Raw genomic sequence first — 26,261 nt, 5'->3', positions numbered from 1 at the left:
TCTGACTCTTTGTGACCCCATGGATTGCAGCCCACCAGGTTTCCCTGTCCTTCACTATCCCCCAGAGTTTGTTCAAACTCATGTGCATTGAATCGGTGAGGCCATCCAACCACCTCATCCTCGGTCGCCCCCTTCTCCTGCTTTCAATGTCTCTCCCAGCCTCAGGGTCTTTTCCAATGAGTTGGCTCTTGGCATCAGGTCCTTCCAATGAATATTCAGAGTTGACTGTCCTTTATGTACTGTCCTATAAACTCCTGAGGTTCTGTAGTAGAGCCTTCTGAGTTTATTTTCACTTAAAAAGGATCGTGTGAACGGTGAAGCCTTCAGTGTATACGATTCCAGACAAAGTTGTGGGATGGACAATGGAGAATGACCTGCCTGTATAGCAGAAGGGAGAAGGGACAAGGCTAAGATGCTAACCCATCACCTGGCAGGTGAGAGGCGCCACTTAACCTTTCAGCTTCTGGAGGCTGAATTTTATAATGAGCTGTCACTGTATTTATCACCTAACAATTACTGCAATTGAATAAGGTGTGAAGAAAACCTGGAAAACATTTCTTGTCAACGACCGTGGTATCTTTGATGAAGCTGTCTATGGTAGGGTCCCAGATGTAATTGAAAATCAGCCCACAGCCTGTTAAAATGGTTTAGGTTCTTTATGTCCCTTCATTCTATGTACTGCTTCTGGCTTATACTATGGCAATTGCTTTGTCAGATCACGAAAGGCAGTCATATTATTAAAACATCTTGATCTTGACTTTATATATATATGTTTCAGTCAAAACTGTATAAGGCTGGTCAACTGCAGTTCAAGAAGAGTATATAATGAGCCTGAGCTGTTGCTGAGTAATATTGCTTCCTGCCCAGGTGCATCCCATAAAGCGATGTTTACCTCGAAGTATATACCATGGTCTAAAGGTCTGTTAGCTTCATAAAACTGACTTTGTTGGCATGCTTAAGGTGGAACCGGCTCACAGCATCAGATAGAGTAGTTTAAAGTAAATACAACTGGCAAGTGGACCAGAAAGGTGTGAGACAGCTCTGCAGGAGGCTTGCTACATGAGGAGCCAAATTATGACAAGGTTGCGTGGTGTCCAAAGAGTCATAAATGTTACTGACAATGGTTTGAGGCACTTTTGCCCACAGTAGGGATGGTTTCATCAAGAGAGCCATACTGCCATGTTCAACACTGCCAAGACTGTGTCTTCACTAGATGATTTCATGTGGTTGGGCTCTGCCATCCAGAGGGCTTCTGTGACCCTCTGACTCTTTTAACTGCTTCCTTGGCTACCCAGCTTCTGTTTACACAGCCTTCATCCAAACAGCCACTCAGTTTTCTACCCACAAACTTAAAATCAAATATACACCCTCCTTGCTACTGTACCCCTAGATCTGTGGGGCTGAAGTCTGCAACGCTCCCATATACTTCTATTTGGCTTACTTCCACAGTGGGCTACTTATATCCATTCTGCTTTTGCCATTTTGTATGCATTTGATCTATGCATTTTACTAGTTCCACTCTGAAAGCAACCTTATTTCCAAGTTCTCTAAAGACTCTTAACCAGCCAGCCTCCATCTCTCCTACTTCCCATACTGACCCTTGTTTTGAGTTCAAGCTTTGCCATAGATTAACCTGAGTTCAATGAATCCATTCATCTTGCTGTCTTAATAAGATGTCACTATATTTCCCCAATTTACAGGAAAAAAAATTTTTTTTTGAAGAAGGGGAGGGATTTTCCTGGTGGTTAAGACTCTGAGCTCCCTGTTCCCACTGCAGGGGGCGAGGGTTCGATCCCTGGTCAGGAAACTAAGATCCCCTATGCCTGTGCCGCTGCTGCTAAGTCACTTCAGTCGTGTCCGACTCTGTGTGACCCCATAGACGGCAGCCCACCAGGCTCCCCCTTCCCTGGGATTCTCCAGGCACTGGAGTGGGTTGCCATCTCCAGAACACTGGAGTGGGTTGCCATCTCCTTCTCCAATGTGTGAAAGTGAAAAGTGAAAGTGAAGTCGCTCAGTCATGTCCGACCCTTAGCGACCCCACGGACTGCAGCCTACCAGGCTCCTCCATCCGTGGGATTTTCTAGGCAATAGTACTGGAGTGGGGTGCCATCGCCTTCTCCGATGCCTGTGCGGTGCACTGAAAAAGGAAAAGAAGAAAGAAGGGTGCAGTGGGCATGGAAGGGAGAGAATGAGACAGAAAGACTGCAGAATAAAGGCACATGTACCTAATTCTGCACTGTTTTTAATATCTGATCTGTGAACATAAAAATGTGACCATCCTTTGGCTAAAAATATAATTTGGCACTGCTATATATCTAATTCTATTATTACTGTTACTGGATTTTATGTGATAATGATTAGATCAGCACCTTAATTTCCAGCCAAGTGGCAGTTATTATTTTTATTTCTTTTCCCTGTCTCGTTGTTATGGTGGTGGAGGGGAGACCTCAGAATATTAACTAGTTTGACAAAGATTCTTAAACCTAAGAGAACTAATGTGCAGTCTTTACTCAACATTATATCTCCAGATGAGAAAGTTAAAATTCAGGCAAAAAAAAATCCAGATATAGAACCTTCATGACGATCAAGTCAGAGTTTAAAACAATAGATACATAACTGAATGTTCAGTACACATTGATAGAGACAGAGTTGTGGCCAAGGTTTCTCCAGGCAACTTTCAGAAGCTGACAAGGAGACTGGCCTTCCCTGGCCCACTTCCTGATTCTTTATCAGGTATTTTTGGGAAACTTCTGTTTTTTTCTCACATTTGATCTCAACTGTGAGGAGGACGTCGGGACGTCTTTTTCGCAGGACAGTGTGATGGTTGGGAATGGGGCTGACACCATCCAGTCTTTCTCTCTCTATAAACTCTGTCTCCACCCTTTAAGCTCTCTTGGTGGAATCGAGCACAAAACGCAAGCCCTAATAGGTGACTCTGACCTCTGAATAAAGCATTATAGGGTATTCTGTTTCTATTTTTCTTGACTTTCCGCAAAGTAATTTCATATCCCTTGGGAGCCAAGAGGCATTTCCTGTAATTAGGGTTTGCTACTGGCACTTGCTCCCTGAAACACTCATCTGTCCAGCTCCCAGGCTGAGAACTGTGCCGGAATTGTGGGTTCAGAGCAGGGGTGGTCACAGTCCTTCTCACCCTGGAGTCCTGGATAGAAAGTTCTAGAAACAATACTCCAACTGTATCTTGAGATTTTTATGAGCCCTTTTATACACTAATTGGAAGCAACAGGAACAGGCAGGAGCCTCTTGGCCAGACTGAACTGCTGCTGATTAGCTGTGTGATGAGCTGTGTGTAACTTATGCTCTTTGGGCCTCTGTTGCCTCAACTGAAAAAAAAACAAGTAACAAAAAACTTGAAGGGATGAAAAGCAAGGGGCATTTGAGGACTCTCTGAGGCAAACACTATTATCATCTTCGCGCTTCTTACTTCTCAGCCAGTAGCCTACTGGTGGAAGTGATTTACTCCACGTTTCTGGCCTGCTCCCTAAAAGGTCCCCCACCCTCTCTCTCTTCTTAGCCATACTGATGGAAGGGGAGGACCCTGAGATGGTGGGGCCACATGATGGAAAGCCCAGATTCCTGAGGATAGCTGCCCAAGAGAGCCATGGACTCTCATAGAAGTGAGGACTGAACTGTACTGGGCTAACCCCCCAAGATTACAGGATTTACTTGTTACTGCAGCTCACAGCAGGACTACGCTGACTAGCATGTTCTTCCAGCTCTAAAATGCTGCATCTAATAAACAGCAGTCATGGATGGATGTGAGAATTGGACCATAAAGAAGGCTGAGTGCTGAAGAATTGATGCTTTTGAATTGTGGTGTTGGAGAAGACTCTTGAGAGTTCCTTAGAGTGCAAGGAGATCAAACCAGTCCATCCTAAAGGAAATCAGTCCTGAATATTCACTGGAAGGACTGATGCTGAAGATAAAGCTCAAATACTTTGGCCACCTGGTGCGAAGAACTGACTCATTGGAAAAGACTCTGATGCTGGGACGCAGGAGGAGAAGGGGGTGACAGAGAATGAGATGGTTGGATGGCAACACTAACCCAATGGACGTGAATTTCAGCAGGCTCTGGGAGTTGGTGATGGACAAGGAAGCCTGGCGTGCTGCAGTCCACGGGTTCGCAAAGAGTCGGACACGACTGAGCAACTGAACTGAACTGAATAAACGGCAAGAACAGATCAGAGATAGAAAGAGATTTGAAGAGAGGAAGGAAGCTGGATGTAAGTCTGCAGTTTACTTGGATGTCTTTCTCAAAGATGCTTCTCTCAAAGAGGTGGTAAAAAGTCAGAGGGGTCTGTGGGTAATACCTAAAGGGCTGCATGTGTGTGATTCTTTATGGTGCAATTGTGACTCTGTGTGTGTTACAGGGCCCTGGTCAAACCCGGAGAAACACTTTTAAAAAGAGAATATAGGACAGTTGTGGGAAAATTATAACAGAAACCTCCATCAATAAGAGAACTCAGAATAGGTCTAAGGACAAAAAAGCTCGCTGCTTCCCGCACTCGTGATGTTTCTGGGGAGATGGTGAGTGTAGAGTTATCCCTGACTTCTCGGTGGTTGTGATGTTTTTGTTGCGCTGCTTCTAGAATTCTTTTTTTGTCACGCGGAAAGTGATCAGGTCTAGGTGGATACTGATCATTTCAAGGGGAAGAGCTGCTCTTTCCATGTTTTTAGTTTAATCCTTTTCCAGAACAGATTCCCACAAGAAAGTGTTTTCATCCCAACTGAATTTTACTGAGCCAAAGTACCATTTTCAAGAAACCCCCAAAGATTCATACTTTAGAATAAACGAGGCCTCTCCATGGGAAAAGGAAGTCAGAAGACGCTGGGAAAGCACGTGGCCCCACGTCAAACTGGACCTAGGTCAGATGTCCCTGTGACAGTGTCGCTTCTTCGGGGCTTTGTGATCCACAGTTGAACACAGTCAGCCCTCAGCGTTCCCACCCAGGGGAGCTCAACCTGACTCGATTTAGATGAGAGAGTTCAACCTCTGTCCAATGTGTTTCTTTGCAGGCGTAGCAACTCTTACCCATGCAGGACACTTCATCCTGGAATAGGCTTCCCATTTTCCAGACAAGTTCAGGGTATCTGTGTCCCCTGATACAACCTCTGTCTGCACTACATGGCCCCGTAGTAGTGATTTATACCCCAATAAAACTACATATTGAAACGGAGAGTTGGTTTGATAGTACACCGACACAATTTATGCATGTTTTAGTTTTGGAATAGACTTGGTATTTATGCAAGGGGGCGAGGTCTTTGGGATGGGAGGTGTACTTCCACATCAACAGAGCTGGTGACAGTGAAGGGCAGCGGAAAGAAATGTCCCCAGACATCTTTAGATCACCCCAGAATCTGAGAAACGTCCTCCTTCAAGTTAGGAGATCAATCGTCTGTTTTCCATTTGCTGAAAGAAAGGGAAGTCATCTAATTCTTTTTGGAGGGCTTCTTTGCATGAAGCATAGTGCTAGCTGCTCTAAGTACATATTTTTTATTTAAACCTGTCAACAGTCTAACGTAAGTTGGTATTATTCTCCTCGCTTTTAAGGGGAGAAATTGGAGGTGGAGAGGGGTATAAGAAATGTTAGTAAAGAGTGGGGTAGAGATTTGAATCCTATCTTTTTGGCTCCAGAGAGCATCCTTTCCCCACTAAGCCACTCCATCACCATCCTGCGGGGCTTTCTCTATGCGTGCAGAATTGGGTTCCATGTTTCAGGGTTCAGAATTAGTCACCTTTTAACCTCCTGAGAGCCATGATGAGAAATTTCTTAAGAAGAGGACGGTGACCCCTTCCGTCCGCTGAGGGGACATCCATTCACGTGTGTTGCTGTGGACACTGCAGGGCACTGACCGGGGACCCCACTTGAGGCCGAGCAGTCATCCTGTCAGCGCCTGGAGACTCGGCCACTGGCAGCTCCTGACCGAGTCCCCCTGAGGCTGTCCTCAACCGAAGGTAGCCTCTCAGGCTGGTCTCAGGGAGGTCATGCTTCCTCCCTGGGGAAGTCCACTCCCTGCAGCTGGTCCTCCCATTGGCTTCAGTTTCGGACCCTCGGGAGGGCCGCCCCAGAGGGTTTGTGCGCTTAGCCGGGGCCTGTGCTGTGACTGCGCCATGGTCCAGCCCTCTCTCCGCCTAATCCTGCTTCCTTCGCTGCTCGTACATATTCCTGAGACGGCTCCCCATCACCCCCTGCACGCCATTCTCCATCTTGCCAGAGTTTGCTCCCCTGGGAACTCAACCTGTGAGGCTGTTAAACCAAAGTTTCCCTGTGAATTCATGATGCTAGTGTTTAGTCAGTGTTATGGGCTCGTGTGCCTTTCCAAACTCACTTGTTGCGGTCCCAGCTCCCCATGTCTCAGAACGTGAGTTGGTCTGGAGATAAGGTCTCTGAAGAGGTGATGAAGGGTCAGTGAGGTCATCAGAGCGGATGCTACTCCAATAGGACTGGTGTCCTTGTAAGAAGAGATGAGAACACAGGCACGCAGGGAGGAGGCCACGTAGGACTCAGGGAAAAGATGGCCGCCTGCAAGTCAAGGAGAGAGGCCGCAGGAGAAACCAAACCCGCTGACAGCTTGAACTTGGACTTCCTGCCTCCAGAACCGCGAGAACATCCATTTCTGTGAAGTCACCCAGGCTGGAGGACTCCATAATGACGACCCCTGTGGACTCATAAAGGCAGATTTCGAGGTACTTCATTTCTGTTTCTCTTCTTTCATCTTTACTCTCAAGGAACAACTCAGAAATCTGAACAACTTAAATGGTCTTTTTAGATGGGAGGAGGTAAAGAAATAATTCCCAGTAGACAGCTTTCATATTCTCTAAAATATGTCAAAATAATCATATTTTTAAAGAGGTGAAAAAAGAGTATGTGAACTACACCCACTTCAATGCATTTTCCTTTTTAGGACATTTATCACAAGCCTATAAATCCACCATCTGACAGCCAGGTTGGACCGCAAGTGAACTTATATTTAATGAGAAAAAAGGACGCCATTTTCAAATTCTCTCAGTCAACGCTTTTCTGGCCTCTGTGAAGCGAAGATTCAGTCTGGCTTTCTTCTTTAGAGAAACCCTAACAGACCATGTCCAACTGCCAGCTTCCTGCCTTCATACAAAGGGGAAGAGTCAGGGACGCCAGAGAAAAAGCTTTGCAGTTTAAAGGGTTTTTTCTTGCAGTTTTTTTCCAAGCCAGCCTTTGACTCTCCCCCAGCAGTGTGTTGGGGAATGTTTAACTCCTAGCTTACTAAACCCAAAACAATGTGAAGCAGTTTCTGCCGATTTCAGTGCTGTAAATACCCCACCATAGCTGACATCAAGAGCTTAGAGGAGAGTGCGAAGTAGGTCTGGGGGCTTGACCAGCTGCCCCCACACACACTGACTCCAGCTGGACGCAGAAGAAGGCTGCTCGCTGGCCTCTCTGCAGCCCTCAGCTGGCCCTCCAGGTGGGAGTTGCGTTCTCCACTTTCTTTTTTTTTTTAATAAATATATATTGATTTATTTGAAAACACCGGGTCTTCGTTGCAGCAGCAGGTGGCCCCCTGCACTGGGAGCAGAGTCTTAGCCACCGGACCACTAGGGAAGTCCCTCCACTTTCTCCTCACGCTGATATGTGCATTGATATTTGCTTCAGGGCCTGGCAGTGTTTGCTGAGCTCTTTGGTAAGTGCTTCCTTTTAAGAGTGTTTATGGACTTAGCACCGGTCTCCCCAAACAAACTTTTTGGGCCACACGCTCATGGGGTCTTCACACTCGCTTTTGGAGCCAGAATCTCAGGAGATCAGCCACGTCAGCGTAAGCCTGACTCCCAAAGGTTGGTCGTCTCTCTGGCCTGTCCTCACACTCTGCTTCTCCCATCTTCCCCCTTTAGTGGTTAGTTGGCCGCATAGACTTTATTTCATCCGTGCTTGGGACTCCAGGGCTCACTGGTTGTTGGGTGTGCTCAGTAGCTTAGTCGTGTCTGACTCTTTGCCACCCTGTGACTGTAGCCCGCCAGGCTTCTCTATCCACAGGGATTCTCCAGGCAAGAAGACTGGAGTGGGTTGCCATTTCCTACCCCAGGGGATCTCCCAACTCAGGGATCGAACCTGTGTCTTGCGTTTCCCATATTGGCAGGTGGGTTCTTTAGCACTAGCGCCACCTGGGAAGCGGCCCCACCCTCTCGCCAGGTCTGACTGGAGGGCTTGCCAAATGCAGTGCTAAGCAATTTACATACGCAGTCATTGAGAAAACACCTTGAGGTAGATCCTATTCTCACCCCCATTTTATAGATCAATAAACTGAGGCCGTTCCGTTCCGTTCCGTCGCTCAGTCGTGTCCGACTCTTTGCGACCCCGTGGACTGTAGCCTACCAGGCTTCTCCGTCCATGGGATTCTCCAGGCAAGAATACTGGAGTGGGTTACCGTTTCCTTCTCCAGGGGATCTTCCCGACCCAGGGATCGAACCCGGGTCTCCCGCATTGGAGGCAGACGCTTTAACCTCTGAGCCACCAGGGAAGCCCAAACTGAGGCCAAGAGAGGTTAAATAACTTGTTCAAAGTCCTACTACTCATCAGTGGCAGGGCTGGGATTCCAATCGGGCAGGCTGACTTCATGGCTGTTTGTGTAGACAGCACACTGTCTCCCCTTCTCCCCAAAGAGCAGCAGGAATGTATCCTTAGGAAGCCCTGACGCCCGGGAGTAAACGCTCCTTTCTAATGTGTGACACTGAGAATCGCCAAAGATTGACATCCTGCTCAGCCTACTGTCACGTAAGTGTGTGTGCACACGCGCATGTATGCATGTCTGTGTGTGCGCGCGTGCATGCGCGTATGGAATATTTTAAATAAATTTCAATGATGAAAAAAAATCATTCCAAAGTGATGAAATTAATGATCTCAAAGGACGCTTGGACTCTGAATGTAGATAGTTCTAAAGCAAATTGAGGATTCCAGGTGGTAGGAGTGTCTGGTTTTCCAGTTGAGGGTACGGAAAGTTGAGAAGCAACCTGTATTTGAAATACCCCAGAGCTAATATCCACTGCAGGGACTGAAGTGAGATGAAATGCGCCTTGCTTTGGAGAAGGCCATCTCCCCTTCTTCCCTCCTCTTCTTTCTCCCTTTCTTTCTTTTCCTCTGTCTCTCTTCTTTCCTTCCTCTGCTTTTGTCTCCTTTAGGAAAACTGGCTGAGTAGGTAGGAAAAAATGAGAAGAGGTGATTTTTATTTCACTCTTCATTAAGAAATTAATTCACATTGAATGCCTTGAGGAATCACAAATGTAATTTGCTCCAGTTTGAATTCATACTTGGGTGGAGGTCTCCAAGTGTCCGATTCTTTCACAGATTTTTGTCATAGAACCCTTGGACTAGGGGAGACTTCTAATAGGCCTTTATCACTGTACTGTGTATGGTGATATGACAACCTAGCTGGCCGAATAAAAGAAATCCTTTTGTTACTTAAAATATTGTAAGAACATATTTGTCACTTTGTTTCACTGACAGCCCTTTACCTGTATATGGACTCCCATGGCTGCATGGAGTTTTCTTATTCGTGTTGATGGTTAGTCTTCATGTGACAGAGACAACAGATTACTGATCCCAACTCATAAAGGAATTAACATTTTTTTCCATTGAGCACAAGTTACTTTATGTACACTTTCTCATTTCATCCTCAAGATAGTCCTTCTATCACCATTTTATAAACTTGAAAACAGATTCAAAAGTCTCAGGTTAGTGGAGTGAGGCTTAAATCCAGGTCTGCCTCCAAGGATATCATGCAAGAGCATGCTGTCTGCCTCCACTAGAAGTCAACTAATAGGTGAAATTACACGTCACGTCTTTTCCTTAGTTTCCATAAAACCTTAGCAAGTCTTGGTTCAATCGGAGGATGGATTCTTTTAACCCTAACCTCTACCCTAGGCCAACATGTTTTCTTACGGAATGGCTGAACGGAAAAGGATTGGTTAGAGACGACTGGCAGACAGAGAGAGGAGACACCAGAGAACTGGCTAATTGGTAACCTAGGTCAGGGGTCCCCAAACTTCAGGATCTAATGCCTGATGATCTGAGGTGGAGCTGATTTAATGATAATAGAAATAAAGTGCACAATAAATAAATAATGTCCTTGAATCACCCTGACGTCATCCCCATTCCCCACCTCTGGTCTGTGGAAAAATTGTTTTCCATGAAACCGGTGCCTGGTGCCAAAAAGGTTGGGGGCCAATGACCTAGGTGATCAGCTTCTGATCAGTTCAGAAGCACAACCTCCAGACTTGCTAGGGCACTGGTACACGAGGCGGAATATTCTACCTCTGTCCCAAAAGAGTCTTCCCCTGAGATTTCTGAATGGAAGAGGATCTTCTGTGGGTATCAGCACATCCATGTAAAAAGAGTCACCTAACAGAGCAGAATCTGGGGGCCTAACATCAACCTTTCAATTTCAAGTGTTAGTTGCAATCCTGGGTGGGAATGGAATACTGTTTCTATTACTATTTCAAATGCATTCGTCTGAGTTGGGCCACACATAGCGCGTGGTTTTTTCAATAGTACTCACCCTTGCCCACATTTTCCCAGGTGCCTCTGTCTCTTAAGCCAAAGAATGCTGGAGCTCTGGGTCTTGAAAAGGATGATCCCAGTATTTTAGTTGGCTGATCAGGTTCTTCGTTTTCATAGCTCAACTTAAAGAACACACGGGGTTCTCATGCCGGTGTACGACATCAGGGAGCTCACAGCTTCCTGGGCCTGAAAAGAGAAGTTAAAAAGAGTGAGTAAACTCTGGCAGAGGCCAAGATGCTTTTCATCACTTAAGGGTGGCGTCACAGGAGCTGGAAATCTTGTTAACAGAATTCACAGTCTCAGTAATAGAGTTGTCTCATTAATGGGACCCATCACTCATTCATGCAGCCAAGGGTAATATTTACGGAGTTTTTATTTTGCATGAGCTGAAGCCTTAGAGGCATAAAGTATGGTCCTGTTCTCAAAGAGCTCACAGTCTAGGAGGGCGAACGAAATGATCCGGTCCTATAAAATGTTACCGCAATTCTGGCAGAATACAAAGTGGCTCTGGTAAGGGCACCAAGGGGGGAAAAGGTAAACTTTGGCTGGAGTCTTGTGCAGTGTTAGCCAGGTGTTTCTTCCTGGGGTAAAATGGTAGAAATGAGTGCCCTCCATTGTCTGTAACCTACACCTTTACCTGTTGTTGATTTCCCTTGTTTTTTTACACCTCGACCTCACTGCCCCACTTGCTGCTGCTGCTGCTGTTCAGTCGCTCAGTCGTGTCCAACCCTTTGTGACCCCGTGGACTGGAGCCCGCAAGGCTCCTCCGTCCATGGGATTCTCCAGGCAAGAATACTGGACTGGGTTGCCATTTCCTTCTCCAGGGGATCTTCCCGACCCAGGGACTGAACCTGTGTCTTCTGCTTGGCAGGCAGATTCTTCACCACTGACCCACCTGAGACGCCCCCATTCCCCTTTGAACTAATCCAACACGCTGTTCCTTTGATGATCTTGAAGCCACTAAATGCGCCTGGCCCCACTTTTTGGCATCAACTTGTGAAGGTCCCTGGAGCCACATGCTTTTCTTGTTTCTCCAAAATGAGGAGAACTGGTACTTTGGCGTTGGGCCTTTTAAACAGCTCAGATACAAAGCCCAGAATTTGATTTTTTGCAAAAAAAAAAAAATTGCCTGGGCTTTTGGTTGGTTAGTACTGGCCAGTTTTTCACTTCCCGTTCATCATCTCTCAGCCATAAGGTTCAGTTTTGGTATGAGGTATGTGTTTATCTTTATAGACTGTAGTTGAAAGATGTATTTTTAGAAAAACTTTTGATACTTAAACCATGTGGGACATTTGGAAGTCTTTGAGAAGCAGGAATCTGATTCTTTGTAAAAGGAAAGTGTTTTTCCCATCAAGAATGAAAAATCAAAACTAAAGGGATGTTTTAAACTGTGCAGCAGAAAAATAAGGATTGTGTCTAAGACATTATGGAAGCGTGGTGAACTGTGTAACGAACCTATCAGCTGCCTCAAGGCAGAGAAGTCTTCCTAGAAGTGCCTTCCAACTGGAGGGTAGCAGGGAGCCGGCCTCCTCTCATTTCTCTTAGGATGGGAACGTCGTCCTGTAGTTTGTTTGATAAACACAGTATTTGCAAGCTCAGTAAAGAGGGAGAAGACTTCCGTCTGGGGCACTCGCAGTGGCCAGGCAGGAGGACACAGGCCCATAACTCACAGGCTCTGCCTGCACTCATCCATGTCGCTCAAGGATCTCGGTCTGGACAGTGGAGAGAATCAGTCGTGAGAGGGTCCACTTCTCACTGAGGTCTTCGCCCCCGGAGGCATTTCAACTGCCCGAGGTGTCTGAGCTTAAAGGCGATCACTCAGAGCTGATCTGTCTATGGGGATCCCATAAACTGCAGCACCATGGATAGAATGTATATAGAGAGATTCCATTAATTCTTTATTGTGAAATATGACACATGTGCAGAAAACTGTATAAAACAATGTAGAGCTTAATAAATGATCATAAATGTGACCACACCCGGGTCAAGATATAGAACACTGCCAGGACCCCAGGAGCTGTCTAGTGCCTTTCCTAATACAGCTTTCTTTTCCTTTAAACACTGGACATATCACACAGTATGTATTTATGTTGGCTTCTTCCACTAGGCATTACGGATGTGAAACTCACTGATGCTGCTGCCTACAGCTGTAGCCTGTCAATTTCATTGCTGTATAGTATTCCATCATGTGGGTGTCCTTCCATTTTAATGCTGATGGACAACCGAGTTGTCACCGGTGTTAGACCATTATCAATAATTTATGCTAGGTAGATCTTTATCTATTTCTTCTGTGTATATACCCAGGAAGGGAACTGCTGGATGATGGATATGCATATCTTCAATTTTAAGGGAAAATATCAACCTGTTTTCCAAAGTGGTTGTACCAATTTATATTCTTACTGGCAGGGTATGAGAGTCTCCATTACTTCTAACAAAGTTTGGTACTTGTTTTTTAGTTTTAATCATGCTGTATTAGGAGTATTTTTCGTATGACACTAAGAAGTTTCTCCCTCTCTGCCCCCAACCCAGATTATTTTGTATCTGAAGATACTAAAGTGATTCTAGTAACTTGGAGTTCTGAGTTAACTGCTAATAATATCAGTAGATGTACATTAACAGAAGGTATGTGGCCTTGGAAGATTCACAGTAATAAAAATCCCAATAAACAGAATTGACCCATACAGCATTTAAAAATAACACCAAGATTAGAAATCTGACGTAGGGATTGAATCAATACACCAGCTGGTGTTGACCGCTCATCCTTTCAAAGGGGTATGTGTGTCCCGAGGGCACGCCCTACCCCTTGTGGCTGGGTGCAAGTCGCTGAATTACCCAGCTGGGGCCAGTCGGGACCACCTTAGAGGAGAAAGGTCAGCTGAGGAGCCTGTCAGCTTACAGCTCGTTGGCGGTCACATCTGGCAGCGTCTGCTCCTCCAGCAGGCAGTAAAGAGCACATGCTCTGGTCAACAGAGAGCAAGGGGCACGTGCAAGTTCTTCCGCAGAAACAGCACAGCCCGCTCACTGCCCACTGGCTTCTCTACCCACCTGGCCTCTGAGCTTCCTCCCCACTTTGCCCACCTCGTGCAGATCTCTTCAGTCTCCTTGCCCCTTTGTCCTGCTAACGCAGCCTCCTGGGCAAAGCCTAGATCTGGATCAACGCAGTTGTTTACTTTCTCTACATCAATCTCCCAGCTGTTGAAGCATGGCTGGAAAAACCTCACACCCTGCAGATGGTGCCTCTATAAACTTTGGTCACCGATGCCATCTGGACCCCGGTTACTGTCAGGCAGCCCTTCTCTCTTCCCCTGCTCAGCTCGCCGCCCTGTCTACCATTTTCCTAATGCAATGATACTGGACCTTCCTTAACGATGTGCTGCGTGCCTACTCAAGACAAAGCTGACTACTGTCCATTATGCACAAGGCTCTTTCAAACAGTCTCTACTTTCCTCAAGTCTTTGGTTCCACTTCCTGTCTGTCTCCTGAGCCCCAACCCCAGCCTCCACTGTCGGCCTCCACAGGCAGTCTCTCCTCCTGCTTCATGAAGAAAGCTGGGCCATCAGAAGCCGCTCCCTTGACTTCCCTCCTCCATATTTGTATATCGTTTTGCACAATCATCCCTTTCTCCCTCTACCTCCTTGTGACAATACAGGAAGTGTCTCCCCTCCCGCTAAGGCTAATCCCTCTCCCCGGCCATGGAGCCACCCTCTCTAGCCTCCCCATCTCTCTGTTCACTGACTCTCCCGGGACTTCTTCCCAGCAGGGGTCACACAGGCTCACGACTCTCCCTTAAGGACCTGGTATGGGGGACTTCCTTGGCTTGACCTCTTCATCTGGAGAGGGCAGGAAGCAGCGCTGTGGGTTGAATTGTATTCCCTCTGCCCCGATTCCCCAATTCATACGTTGAAGTCCTAGCTCCTAGTATCTCAGAACGTGACCTTATTGGGGAACAGGCCTCTTTCATTAGATAAGACTGTTTCATAGAGATAATTCATCAGAAGGAGGTCATATTCTCTTTGGATCTCAGTGTCCCCATTTTGGGACATAATGGGTGGTTGGACAGTCCTTTTTGTAGGGTGAAGTTCCAAAATCTGTGGGAACAGAGGTGGTGGGAGGGGTGAGGGAGTTTAGAAGAGAAGACTCTACTGAGCTCTCCGTCTCTCCTCTGACCAAAGCAGGTCCAGTTTTAACTGTTTTGTATTTCGGAACTTCGGGTGACATTTGGCTTGAAACGTGTTTCATTGTTTAAAAAATAAAATTAAAAAATTCAAAGCTACTGGCTTAGGTGTTATTTCAGATCCTTTCCAACTGCAATAGCCTATGATTATAAGGTTTTACCAGTTAACACATATGGGTTTGATGAACATATAACACAGATTTTTCTCAAAAAAGCCTGATTTAATATAGTTTATTTCTTTTCAGTAAAGGAAATTTGTTAAAGCAATTTAACTTTCAAGTCTTTTAAAGACGTTCATATAGAACAGTTGCAAACTAGAAAAGCAATTTTTTGGGGACCATATGTTGGGATTTGGGGTTTAGAAATATGCCCATTGTCCACATGAGGCTATCAGACCCATGAGCAAGCACTTGCAAATGAATAGGCCCTGCAGATGATGAGCTCTTGAGAAGAACAACTGTGTCTGTTCCGTCTTTATTTCCCCAGGACCTAGCTTAGTATCTAGTACACTACATGTGTGCTCTGTCACGTCCAACTCTTTGAGACCCTGTGGACTATAGCCTACCAGGCTCCTCTAACCGTGGAATTTTCTAGACAGGAATACTGAAGTGGGTTGCCATTTCCTACTCCAGAGGATCTTTCTGACCCAGGGATCGAACCCACATCTCTGGTGTCTCCTGCACTGGGAGTCAGGTTCTTTACCACTGCCCCACCTGGGAAGCCCCATCTGGTACCCAGTAGATGCTTAATAAATGTTTGTTGAATGAAAACATACGATGACTTAGACTCTTTCCCTGGAGCTTGGTGAGAATTCTTGGTGACGGGAAAGAAGAACTTTCTAAAGGAAGGGGTGGGTGGACTGGAAGCCAGAGGAGGAGCAGTGTTCCCGGCCCAGGCCTGGGTGAGCATGCAGGACTTCTGCATGCAGCATGGCTATTTCTGTGGGCTGGGATATCCACAGTTGAGGAAGGCAGCCTTCATAGCTCCCTAGGACAGTCTAAGTTCCTGGTGTCCTGGCAACTTATTTCATTTCCCAACTGAGACCAGTGGGTCATGGAGTCTGTATCTTCCTTGTTTCTTCTTGGGTGTGTCTCTAGTTGGGTATCTGACCTTTATATTTAAGGTCCTTGATGGAAAGGGGCCTGGGTAGCTACTAAGATAAGCCAGGTTCTCCAGCTTTCCTCCTCTTCCATTTGGCCATCCATGACTGGCAACGCAGTAGGAAGACCAGTGGCCTGAAATCAGGAGACCTGGCCTCTGGTCCCAGGTGTGCGACTGTGGGCAGCTCAGTCATTTCTAGGCCCTACTTTCCTTATGTGTGAGGTGAAGGGCTCAGACAAAACTGTGTCCTCAATTCTATGTCTTGGTAGACGTAGGACTGAATACACGTCACTTGGATATGTAACTGGTGAGACACCAGAAAAGGTGCTATTAACCAAAGACAGTATCTTTCTTTCTTTCTCTGTTTCTGACTGTCTGTCTCTGACCCTGTCACGCTGTGCGACGTCTCCACTTTGCTTGGGTCTGTGATGTAAGACCTTGAAAGTGATGGTGAAAATGCAGTGCTATTTAATTAAAAGGCACAGAGCCGAACGTTTATCAGTTGTTGTTATTGTTCAGTTGCTAAGTCATGTCCAACACTTTTGCAACCCCATGGACTGTAGCCTGTCAGGCTCCTCTGTCCATGGAATTCTCCAGGCAAGAATACTGGAGTGGGTTGCCATTTCCTCCTCCAGGGGATCTTCCTGACCCAGGGGTTGAACTGGCGTCTCCTGCGTTGGCAGGCGGATTCTTTAACACTGAGCCATCTGGGAAGCCCCAAGCAGTTATCAGTAGTGACATCAAAAGTTGAGTGCATTTATCTGGTCCCCCTTTCATCACCTGGGCAGCGTCCTGAGGGCATGAGGCTTGGCCTGAGTCAGATGCATGGGCAAAGGTGTCAGAAAGACCCTCCTCAGGGGGCCAGGTAATGTTCCCTAGAGGAGGACCCCAAGAGAGGGAGGAGCAGAGTCCAAGGGCTGAAACCAGCTGGGTCCCCCTTATGGCTTGAGGACAGCTCTGGGCCCTGCCTGATCAGCCAGCTGAGCATGCTGGGTCTTCACTGTCCAGCCACTGACAGTATCTGAAGCAGAGGCCTCATGAAATTACACACTTCCTGACTTGTCTTCCTTAGTAATTTCATGTCCCTAGGCTGTGGAGCCTTGTCAGTTGATGATAGAGTCCTTCTATCATGTTCGGATTTGCACAGTTTATTTTGGTAACTAAGACGGAAAGACAGAATTAATTATACCCTCCATGAAACAGTCCATCAGCCACCTGCTCGTGGAGCAAAAAGGCGGATGTTTTGCTGCTCTTTGCCAGAAAGATCAGTCTTTTCTTGAGTCCCATTTGGGATTCTAACCAGGTTATCTATGAAAATTTCTTCTTAAGTATGGTATATATATATATATACATATGGTATACACACACAAATATATATATATATATATATATATTTCCATTTGTGTAAAAACAATAAATAAATAGCACTGATCTCTTTCTGCCTATGCCAAAGAAGAATTTGTTGAGTATTTAATACCCTAATGCATTGGACATACTTGAATTAGACAAAACAGTCAAATTGGTGATTTGGCTCAATTTAGCCAGTTTAAATATTGTTAGTATATAGATTTGCAGATGACTTTGGTTCTTTCAGAGTCATCCCTGGAGGGGACTGACTATCATGTGAATTGGAAATACTCAGGTATGTTTCAAAGGTCTATGAAACAAGCCTTTCCTTTGTTTTCACTCGGTGAGACTCAGTGAAGGGAGTGAGATGAGAAGAGCTGCTAGTTCATCTGTTGCTGCTGCTGCTAAGCCACTTCAGTCATGTCTGACTCTGTGTGACCCCCAGACGGAAGCCCACCAGGCTCCCCCGTCCCTGGGATTCTCCAGGCAAGAACACTGGAGTGGGTTGCCATTTCCTTCTCCAATGTGTGAAAGTGAAAAGTGAAAGTGACGTCGCTCAGTCGTGTCCGACCCCTAGCGACCCCATGGACTGCAGCCCACCAGGCTCCTCCATCCATGTTCATCCGTGTGCACATCTAAATGTGCACCCTGGAGGCATAGCAACTAAATAATTCATGTTTAAAATTTTTCTGCAAACAGCAAGATACTCCAAACTGCAGCCAAAACCCCAACCAAGAAAAAAGGGAACAGCAATGCTCATGAAATAAATGAGGATGGAAGTCAGAGTTCTAAGTCTTTTAAGCCTTTTTGCACTTAGGTAATGTCTTGCTGAGCGCATGGCCCTGGTTCTTTTCCTGGCCTTTGCCAGCAAACTTTTAGGAACCTCCTGGCAGAAGAGAAGACACAGTTTGCTGCACCTTCCACTCCCGTAGAGTCCTCAGTTGCTGACTATTTATAGGGACTTTCAACTGCCTCCTTCTCCCATCTGGTATTAATTTTTATTTCTTCTTCTTTTCTAGGTTCTGACTCATCTCCGCCCAGACCGACAGGTTTCCTGGAGGCCTTGCTTCCCCAGACGTGGGGCTCCACCCAGGTAACTCAACTGGCTGCTGTCCACCAGGAAAGGAAGGGCTGGGTCCCGAGTCTCAGAGAACCAGGCCATGATCGCTCAGTAATCCAAGTCAGAAGTAGAAAGCTTTCCTTAGCACTTCCTTGATTCCCAGTCCCCACATCTAATCAGTAATGGGATCCTCCTCACTCCCGAGGCCCTGTGGCTTCCTCTGCTCCAACTCTCCACCTCAGCTGCCACTGTCTTAGCTCATGGCGTCTCTCCTGGACTGTTGAACAGTCTTCACATTTCAACCTCAAAACAATGGGGAAGACTTTGAAAAGCTTTAACTGGAACTCAACTTGATCACATTCTGTTGTCATGGAAAATCACACCTGAATCTAATGGATGAACTGGAAAGGTAGCTGGAATGGTGACAGAGAGAAATCCAACGCAGAGCTCTGCTGGGGTCTAGACGAGAAATTAGGAGGGCCGGGATTAAGCCCAAAGAGAGGCAAGGAGGCGGGTATTTAGCATGTCAAATGGATACTGCATGGTAATGGATTGGAATTAGAAGGTGAAGGAGAGGGATGTTTCTCATGCTGTCTCCGATGGTATTGCTAGAAGCTTAGGCGATTGGGTGGATGGCAGTGTCATTCTGAGAAAGAAGCAATTAAGCCTGTGAGAAAATGATGAATTTAAGGTAATGTGTTAAGTTCCAGTTTCATGTGGGGAATGTCACGTGGAGAAAGAATCCATGAGCAGTAACATGCAAGTCTAGAATTCAGAGGATAGGCTTTGAGTCTGGGCTGAGAACTGGTAAAGTCATGGAATGTGTAAAACTAATGGACAGAGATTTTAAAGTAAAAAAGGAAGACGGTGTGTCCCCTGGGGAACGCCACTGAGGGGAAGGGGCTGGAGAGGTAGGGGGACATTCAGAAAGCAAGAGAGCAAAGAATTCTACATTAGATTATTGGCATTCTTGGTGGTGGCGTTTCAATCGCTGAGTCATGCCCAATTCTTGCGACCCCATGGACTGTAGCCCGCCAGGCTCCTCTGTCCATGGGATTTCCCAGGCAAGAATACTGGAGTGGGTTGCCATTTCCTTCTCCAGGGGATCTTCTCGACCCAGGTGTTGAATCAGTGTCTCCTGCATTACAGGTGGATTCTTTACTAACTATACAGCCCCATGGATATTCTTAAGAAAACAGTGATAGGGACAGGAGACAAACGACATCTGCACTGGACAGTGAGTGAGAGTTGAGACATTTCAGACAGTGAATCTAGATTTCCCTTTCTAGAAACTTTACCATAAAGACAAGAGGAGAAATGGGACACAGAACCTGACAACTTGCAAGATCACTGCTTTGGGAGCATGGAGCAGTGGCCTGTGCACGAGAGGACAGAGAGGCACCTGCGAAGCTGAATTTCATGTGTCACCTGGACGGGGCCACAGAGTGTCCACATATTCAGTCAAACACTATTCTAGGTGTTCCTGCAAGAATATCTTTGGATGAGATGATCATTTAAGTGATTTATTTTGAGAAAGGGAATATTTCAGGTTGAAACAAAGAGATAGGACACTAGCTCAAAGCCGTATGAAGCATAAATCTCTGTAGCTAAGGTCAAAACAAACAAAAATCTAAAAACCAGTATCACTATGATTTTGGTTCATAACTCCACTCTTGATTCTTTTGCAGGGTTTAAAAGACAAAAACTGAAAAAATAATTCCAAATCTACACTAATGGATATATAATCAGTTCAGTTCAGTCGCTCAGTTGTGTCCAACTCTTTGTGACCCCATGGACTGAAGCACACCAGGCTTCCCTGTCCATCACCAACTCCCAGAGTTTGCTCAAACTTGTGCCCATTGAGTCGGTGATGCCATCCAACCGTCTCATCCTCTGTCATCCCCTTCTCCTCCCACCTTCAATCTTTCCCAGCATCAGGGTCTTTTCCAATGAGTCAGTTCTTCAGTGGCCAAAATACTGGAGTGTCAGCTTCAGCATAATTTGTAACACAAAGAACATACATTGGGGGATGTATTTAAAGTAAATTAAAATATTTAAATAAGTAGACAGAGTAAAGTAGATTGCTCTCCCTAATGTAGGTGGGCCCTGTCCAATCAGATGAAGGTCTGAGTAGAGCAAAAAGACTGACTCTCCCCGAGGATGAGAGAATCCCTCCTGCCTGAATGTCTTTGAACTGGGATATTGGTGTTTTCCTGCTTTTTGACTGAAGACACTGGCTCTTCCTGGGCCTCTCAGCTTTTGGAAAAGCTTCAGACTCCACCCTCGGTCTTTCTCATCCTCAGGCCATCAGACTTGGACTGGAACTAGATCGCTGGCTCTCCTGGGTCTCCAGCTTGCCTACCCACCCTGCAGATTCCTAGGACCTGCCCATCTCTATAATTACATGAGCCACTTCCTTATAGTAAAACATATATATGTGTCTTCGTGTTATTGTGTCAGTTTCTATGGAGAACCCCGATTAACACAACATAAAATGGAAAATAAAAGGGGGAAAAAAGCACACGAGGAAGGAAGGGAGAGTGAAGGTCAGGTGTGGCGCGGATGAGGTCCGTGAGAGCCTACGCGCTTCAAGACTGCAGGGAGAGGGCGGGTGACCACTTAGCTGTCTGTAATCTCTGATGGCATTGATGACTCACTCCTGTTATGGAATTAGAGTTCGCCTTCAGACGTTGCTGTCTTGGAGGCTCTTGTCTCATAGAAGCGAGACTTCCTTGCTCGGCTTGTTTTCTTGTTCCTTAGGAGCTGTTGCTAGCATAAGGTCATACTTAGAAAACTGAACCCTCAATAAGATTACTCAGAGTCTTGGCTGCTTTCTCCCTGGCCATTTGGTCTTTAGGTTGAAAAAAAGAAACAGCTCACTTTCCTAAAGTGACATCACACGTCACTTTGGAATAAATATGCTCTATAGGCCAGCCTGAAATCTATGGTCTTTTTTTTTTTAACTCATGAAAGAGAAGCTTTTGTTTCTAAAACTGTTAAAAATTTTTTTTTAGTCTAAAAATCTTCTCTGATAACCCAGTTATTATAAACTACCTGCTGAACAGAAACAGTAGCTGAGGCACAGGTCTGTCCTCTTTATACCTGACTCACGTTTGCCACAGCGACAGGATAACCTCAGAAACCGCTAGCGTGGTTTAAATGAGAGATTTATCGGGCATTCAGAACTCGTTTCATGTCTGCTCTACTTTTGTAAATCCTTTTGTTATAAGATTCAAGTGACTAAGATAAATCATGTCATTTGTGGCTGCAGCCGATGCCATTTGGAATATCTGCTCAGTCGCTCTGCTCACTCAGAGTGGCAGCTTCCAGATTTCGGTTTGGACAACAACATGCTTTATTGTTCACAGCTGCCTGGCCCTGGGGTGGGTGGCTGACCCAAGTTCAAAGTCCTTCACGCGCCCATTGAGTCACTCATGCAGTCCCTCTCCAAGAGCGAGCTTGGGAGCACAGCTGCCTGACTCCTTTGGGGTCCTCGTCCGTATGATGATGACCACCTCCTTTCCTTTCTCACTGCCCCAGCCCCCACGGGGCTGAGTTGAACTGTATTTTATTAGTTGCAGCCAAAGGAGTCTTAATTTATCTAGTTATAATTTAAAACATAAAAATATTCCCTACTTGAGTTGAAATAAGAATTTCAACAGTTACAGCTGGGAACGGTGCAATGGGGGAGCCCAGTTCTCCGGTTAAATAACCACCCATACTCTCTAACCCCTTTCTCATCCAAGAAAGCCTCAGGGACGAGCCACAGCCAGCACTGCCGCACCCTTGGAGGAAGTGTGGCCAGTGCAGTGTGTATGACAGGATTACACATGTACATCCCTGTTGACCCAGGAAGAGCATTTGCAGGAATTTGTGTTACAGATAAACTTGTATAGGTGCAGGGAAAATGGTATGCAGATAAAACTGTTGTTCAGTTGCTAAACTGTTTCTGACTCTTTGTGATCCCATGCATGCTTGCCTTGAGAACCCCATGAACAGAATGGAAAGGCAAAAAGATACAATTGCACAGGTTCAAAAAAGACATGGTAGAAAGTCACTTGGTAAGGCACTGCTGGTAAGAGCAAAATATCAGAAACAATCTACGTTTCTATTACTATGCTGCTGCTAAGTCACTTCAGTCGTGTCCAACTCTGTGCGACCCCATAGATGGCAGCCCACCAGGTTCCCCCGTCCCTGGGATTCTCCAGGCAAGAGTACTGGAGTGGGTTGCCATTTCCTTCTCCAATGCATGAAAGTGAAAAGTGAAAGTGAAGCCACTCAGTCGTGTCCGACTCCTAGCAACTCCATGGACTGCAGCCTACCTGGCTCCTCCATCCATGGATTTTCCAGGCAAGAGTACTGGAGTGGGTTGCCATTGCCTTCTCTTTCTATTACTATAGAATTGGTTAAATAAATTATACACGTGCACCCAACTGGAGGACTAAGGTGCTGTAAAAAGGTGTGAATAAGGTCCTTCTGTATGGAAAGACTGCTAAGTAAAGAGAGCACAGCGCAGGAGAGCGGGTTTTGTAGGCTGTCACTGGGGCATAAGGACAGCCATTCAAACTTCATTACATATGTGTTGAAAAAATTCCAGCAAGTGAAACAGATAAATTAATACCAGCAGTCTCCTTGTGTCTATGAATGTGTATGTGGCAGGGAGTTGTGGGTGGGGAGCCTGTATCGGAATAGGAAGGAGACTGTGCCTGTGTACCTCTTATGAGATTTTTAAACAAAGTTATACTGGGCTTCCCTGGTGACTCAGGTAGTAAAGCATCTGTTTGCCATGCAGGAGACCTGGGTTTGATCCCTGGGTTGGGAAGATCCCCTGGAGAAGGGCATGGCAACCCACTTGGTATTCTTGCCTGGAAAATCCTCTTGGACAGAGGAGCCTGGCAGGCTACAGTGCCTGGAGTATCAGAGAGTTGGACATGACTGAGCAACTTTATATATATATATATATATATATATAGAGGGAGACTTTATACATATATATATATATATATATATATATATATATATATATATATAGAGAGAGAGAGAGAGAGAGAGAGAGAGAGACTTCCCTGATGGCTCGGACGGTAAAGCATCTGCCTACAATTTGGGAGACCTGGATTCTATCCCTGGGTCAGGAAAATAGCCTGGAAAAGGAAATGGCAACCCACTCCAGTACTCTTGCCTGGAAAATCCCATGGATGGAGAAGCCTGGTGGGCTACAGTTCATGGGGTTGGAAAGAGCTGGACATGACTGAGCGACTTCACTTTCTTCGTGTGTATGTGTATATATATATATAGTGTGTTGTCAACTATTTTAAAAAAGAAAGTGAGAAAAGGGAAGAGAGGAAGGAAGGAAGGGAGGGAGGGAGGAAATCGACAGCCTGTCTTCTGAACGGTCCATAGGATTGGTGGCAGCACCACGAATGGTGTTTGTCTTTCTAAAAAGGTGGGTGCACAGAACAATGAGAGACAATAGCTATGCTAGATTGGGGCCACAGGAGAGGACTGGCTCTTTCTTAAAGCTGCAGCTCACTGAATAAAAGCCAAAGCCACCAGCAGCCACAGTTTGATCAGAGAAGGGCAACCACCGCACTCACGAGATGCCGAACCCTGTAAGCAATGTGGGCAAACAGCCGGGTGTGTTACATCACAGAGGCTGATTTCAGAGTGTGGTGAACCCAGTGGGGTTTCTAGGGCAGACACACAATTGCTTGCAAACAAGGAGCAGGTACAGTGAGCAGCGTTTTGTGTTTCTCTGCAGGTTTTCTCTTTGGTGTCTCGAGGGAGCTAGGAGAAACCCAGGTCTGAAATTCAAACCTGCCTCGGCCAAGATGCTCCCTTAAACTAGACCTGAACCTAGGAGCTCTCCTGGCTTTATCTGTTGAATTCTAATAGGAACCAAGCCCTCCAGACATTATTCTTATTTTGGTGTGCTAATATTTTTTGCTGGAAACACATCATACCAAGGTGGCTTGGATCCCTTCCCTTTGCCAGACTGTTTGAAAGCTCAAGTGAGCAGACATCCAACTTCCGGGCTAATCCAGGTTTTTCATGATCAAGCCAGGGCAGGCAAAAATTCCAGGAAAAGTCTCCTGGGGAGGCCAAAGATTTCTGAAAGTATCTGTGGACAAACAGATGCAATATTACTGGGCTAACTCCCATAACTCAGTTAAAGTGATGGAAGCACTTTATGGATGACTGGCAGGTAGGCTGACCGTGGCCTGGGTCCTGGCACCTAAGGCCTGAGCTGGGGGAAACCTCCAGCCCTTCAGATGCTCTCTCACTGCAGAGGAGCAGGTAAAGTCAATGGGCATCCAGTGGGGACTAGATTTTTGGACACAGTATTGCCAGGCTGCGGCCTCCCAGGTGGTTCAGTAGTAAAGAATCTGCCTGCCAATGCAGGAGACACGGGTTCAATCCCTGGGTGGGGTAGATCCTCTGGAGGAGGAGCTGGCAACCCACTCCAGTATTCTTGCCTGGGAAATCCCATGGACAGAGGAGCCTGGTGGGCTACATGGGGTTGCAAAAGAATCGGACGTGGTTTAACAACTAAACAACAACAGCAGACAGACACCTGGTTGAGCCTCCAGGGATGTGAGAGGGACCCCAGAGGCTTTTAATCTCTCTCAATCCTTTTCCTCTCTTTTCCTCTTCACCCCTCCCCAACAGCTCACCAGAAATCATGGCCTAAAGCAGCAAGATGGCCACTCATCCTCTCTTCCCTTTCAATCCCTCCTTACTCATCAGTAAGCAGAAGGTAGATACACTGCTGGTACAACGAGCACGCGTCAAGACATGAAATAAAAGCAGGTGACTTAGTTGGGTGCAGTCTTTTCACTGTTATGGTAAGAATGGAATATGCAAATTGTGTAATTTTGTTGATTAGCATACGTGTTAAATGCTCTTCTGTTTGCATTTAAAACAGGCACTGCACAATATTGAAATGAAAGGGGTAGCATTTATGCTAACAATTTGAAATTTAAATTTTCCTTGACTCGGAGTGGCATTCAATAGCGGCATTTTAAAAATAAAAAACATGACAAGCGAAGAGAGAGACTGCGGAAGAAAGGAGAAGCTTTTATTTTAGTACCTCTAATGACACCGCTTCCCCTGCTTTTTAAAAAAGGGCTCCCACGTTTTCATTTCGCCCTAGGCCCTGCCTGTACACTTTTCTTCCTACAGTGGCAGTGGACGGCCTTCTGGCTGCAGGAATCCACCCGTCTGTGCTCACAGGCAGTGCCCAGGGTCTGAAGTCCCCCCGGGAGCAGCACTGAACCTGTGAGGATGGAGGAGGAGACAGACTCACCGCAGCTCCTGTGCTCCCCTCCAGCCCTGGCCTGGAGCAGCCCCCCATGGCTTTGATCCCGGTCACCCTCTGTCCGGCTTGGCTCCTGGCAGTCTATCTTTCCTTGCCCTTCACCTCCAAAGTCCCACTTCCTCGCTCCTTCTAGTTTTCCTGGGGAGATTCCTGCAATGATCACTTTCATTCAACCGGAAACATCACGTCCATATCTCTGAAAATCTGGGCCCCAGCCAGCTGAAGCTTCTGAGGGTCTGTGGATGAACTCATCTGTCCTTCTCAGTTCTGTGATCTGTCTCTGACAAGGCCAGCGTTTTTGGCAATTAGGATGTGGGGTAGGAAACCAACACTATTGTTCAGTTGTGAAGTTTCGTCTACCCCTTTGCAACCCCAACACTGCGGACCTTCCCGAAGCGCTCTTCCGGAAACACTGAGTTAAGGTTCACACTGAAACTTCTTAAGCAGCAGTCTTCCCATGCAGGCCAGAGGGAACCTGGAGAGTCCTTTGGAGAGTGGGCTCCACTGGGAGTCACTCTATTGTAAGCTGTGCTGTTCTTGGCAGGTCTGGGCCAAGCCCCCAGGCAGAGAAGACCCAATGACCTGGACCTCAGGGAAATGTGTTCTGTTTCCCTAAGGAGACTTGATGTCATAGTGACCCCAGCTCTGCTTGCTTGGCTGAGGGAAAGGAGAAAAAAACCTTACAAACAGCGGGCTTTATCTTTTTAAATTAGTCAT

At 46.3% G+C, this 26,261-nt stretch overlaps 1 protein-coding gene and 1 long non-coding RNA gene across 3 annotated transcripts in view; one reads left to right on the top strand and one right to left on the bottom strand.

The window, feature by feature from the left end:
* LOC148774211 (uncharacterized) overlaps nt 1-25,016 on the top strand; it is a 57,768-nt gene extending 32,752 nt beyond the window's left edge. The window contains exons 2-3 of the long non-coding RNA XR_016036088.1: nt 18,189-18,262; nt 24,896-25,016. This is a non-coding gene — a long non-coding RNA (uncharacterized LOC148774211). The remainder of the gene's footprint in view (nt 1-18,188; nt 18,263-24,895) is intronic.
* NEDD9 (neural precursor cell expressed, developmentally down-regulated 9) overlaps nt 1-26,261 on the bottom strand; it is a 194,465-nt gene that overhangs the window by 112,892 nt on the left and 55,312 nt on the right. The window contains exons 1-2 of one of the 2 annotated variants that reach the window (XM_088831373.1): nt 12,003-12,020; nt 10,546-10,733 (exon numbers count right to left, since the gene is read on the bottom strand). In XM_088831373.1, the coding sequence (XP_088687499.1) occupies nt 10,546-10,557 (12 nt within the window). In that variant the 5' untranslated portion in view covers nt 10,558-10,733; nt 12,003-12,020. Of the gene's footprint in view, nt 1-10,545; nt 10,734-12,002; nt 12,021-26,261 lie in introns of those variants that run through there. The other variant, XM_055405924.2, reaches the window with a different exon arrangement.

The sequence above is a fragment of the Moschus berezovskii genome, chromosome 23 (assembly GCF_049115385.1).
Source record: "Moschus berezovskii isolate FMDL1 chromosome 23, NW_MosBer_1.0, whole genome shotgun sequence".
NCBI classification, from domain to species: domain Eukaryota; kingdom Metazoa; phylum Chordata; class Mammalia; order Artiodactyla; family Moschidae; genus Moschus; species Moschus berezovskii.
Note: the sequence above shows the minus strand (reverse complement) of the source record. Positions and strands in the feature narration are given on the sequence as shown.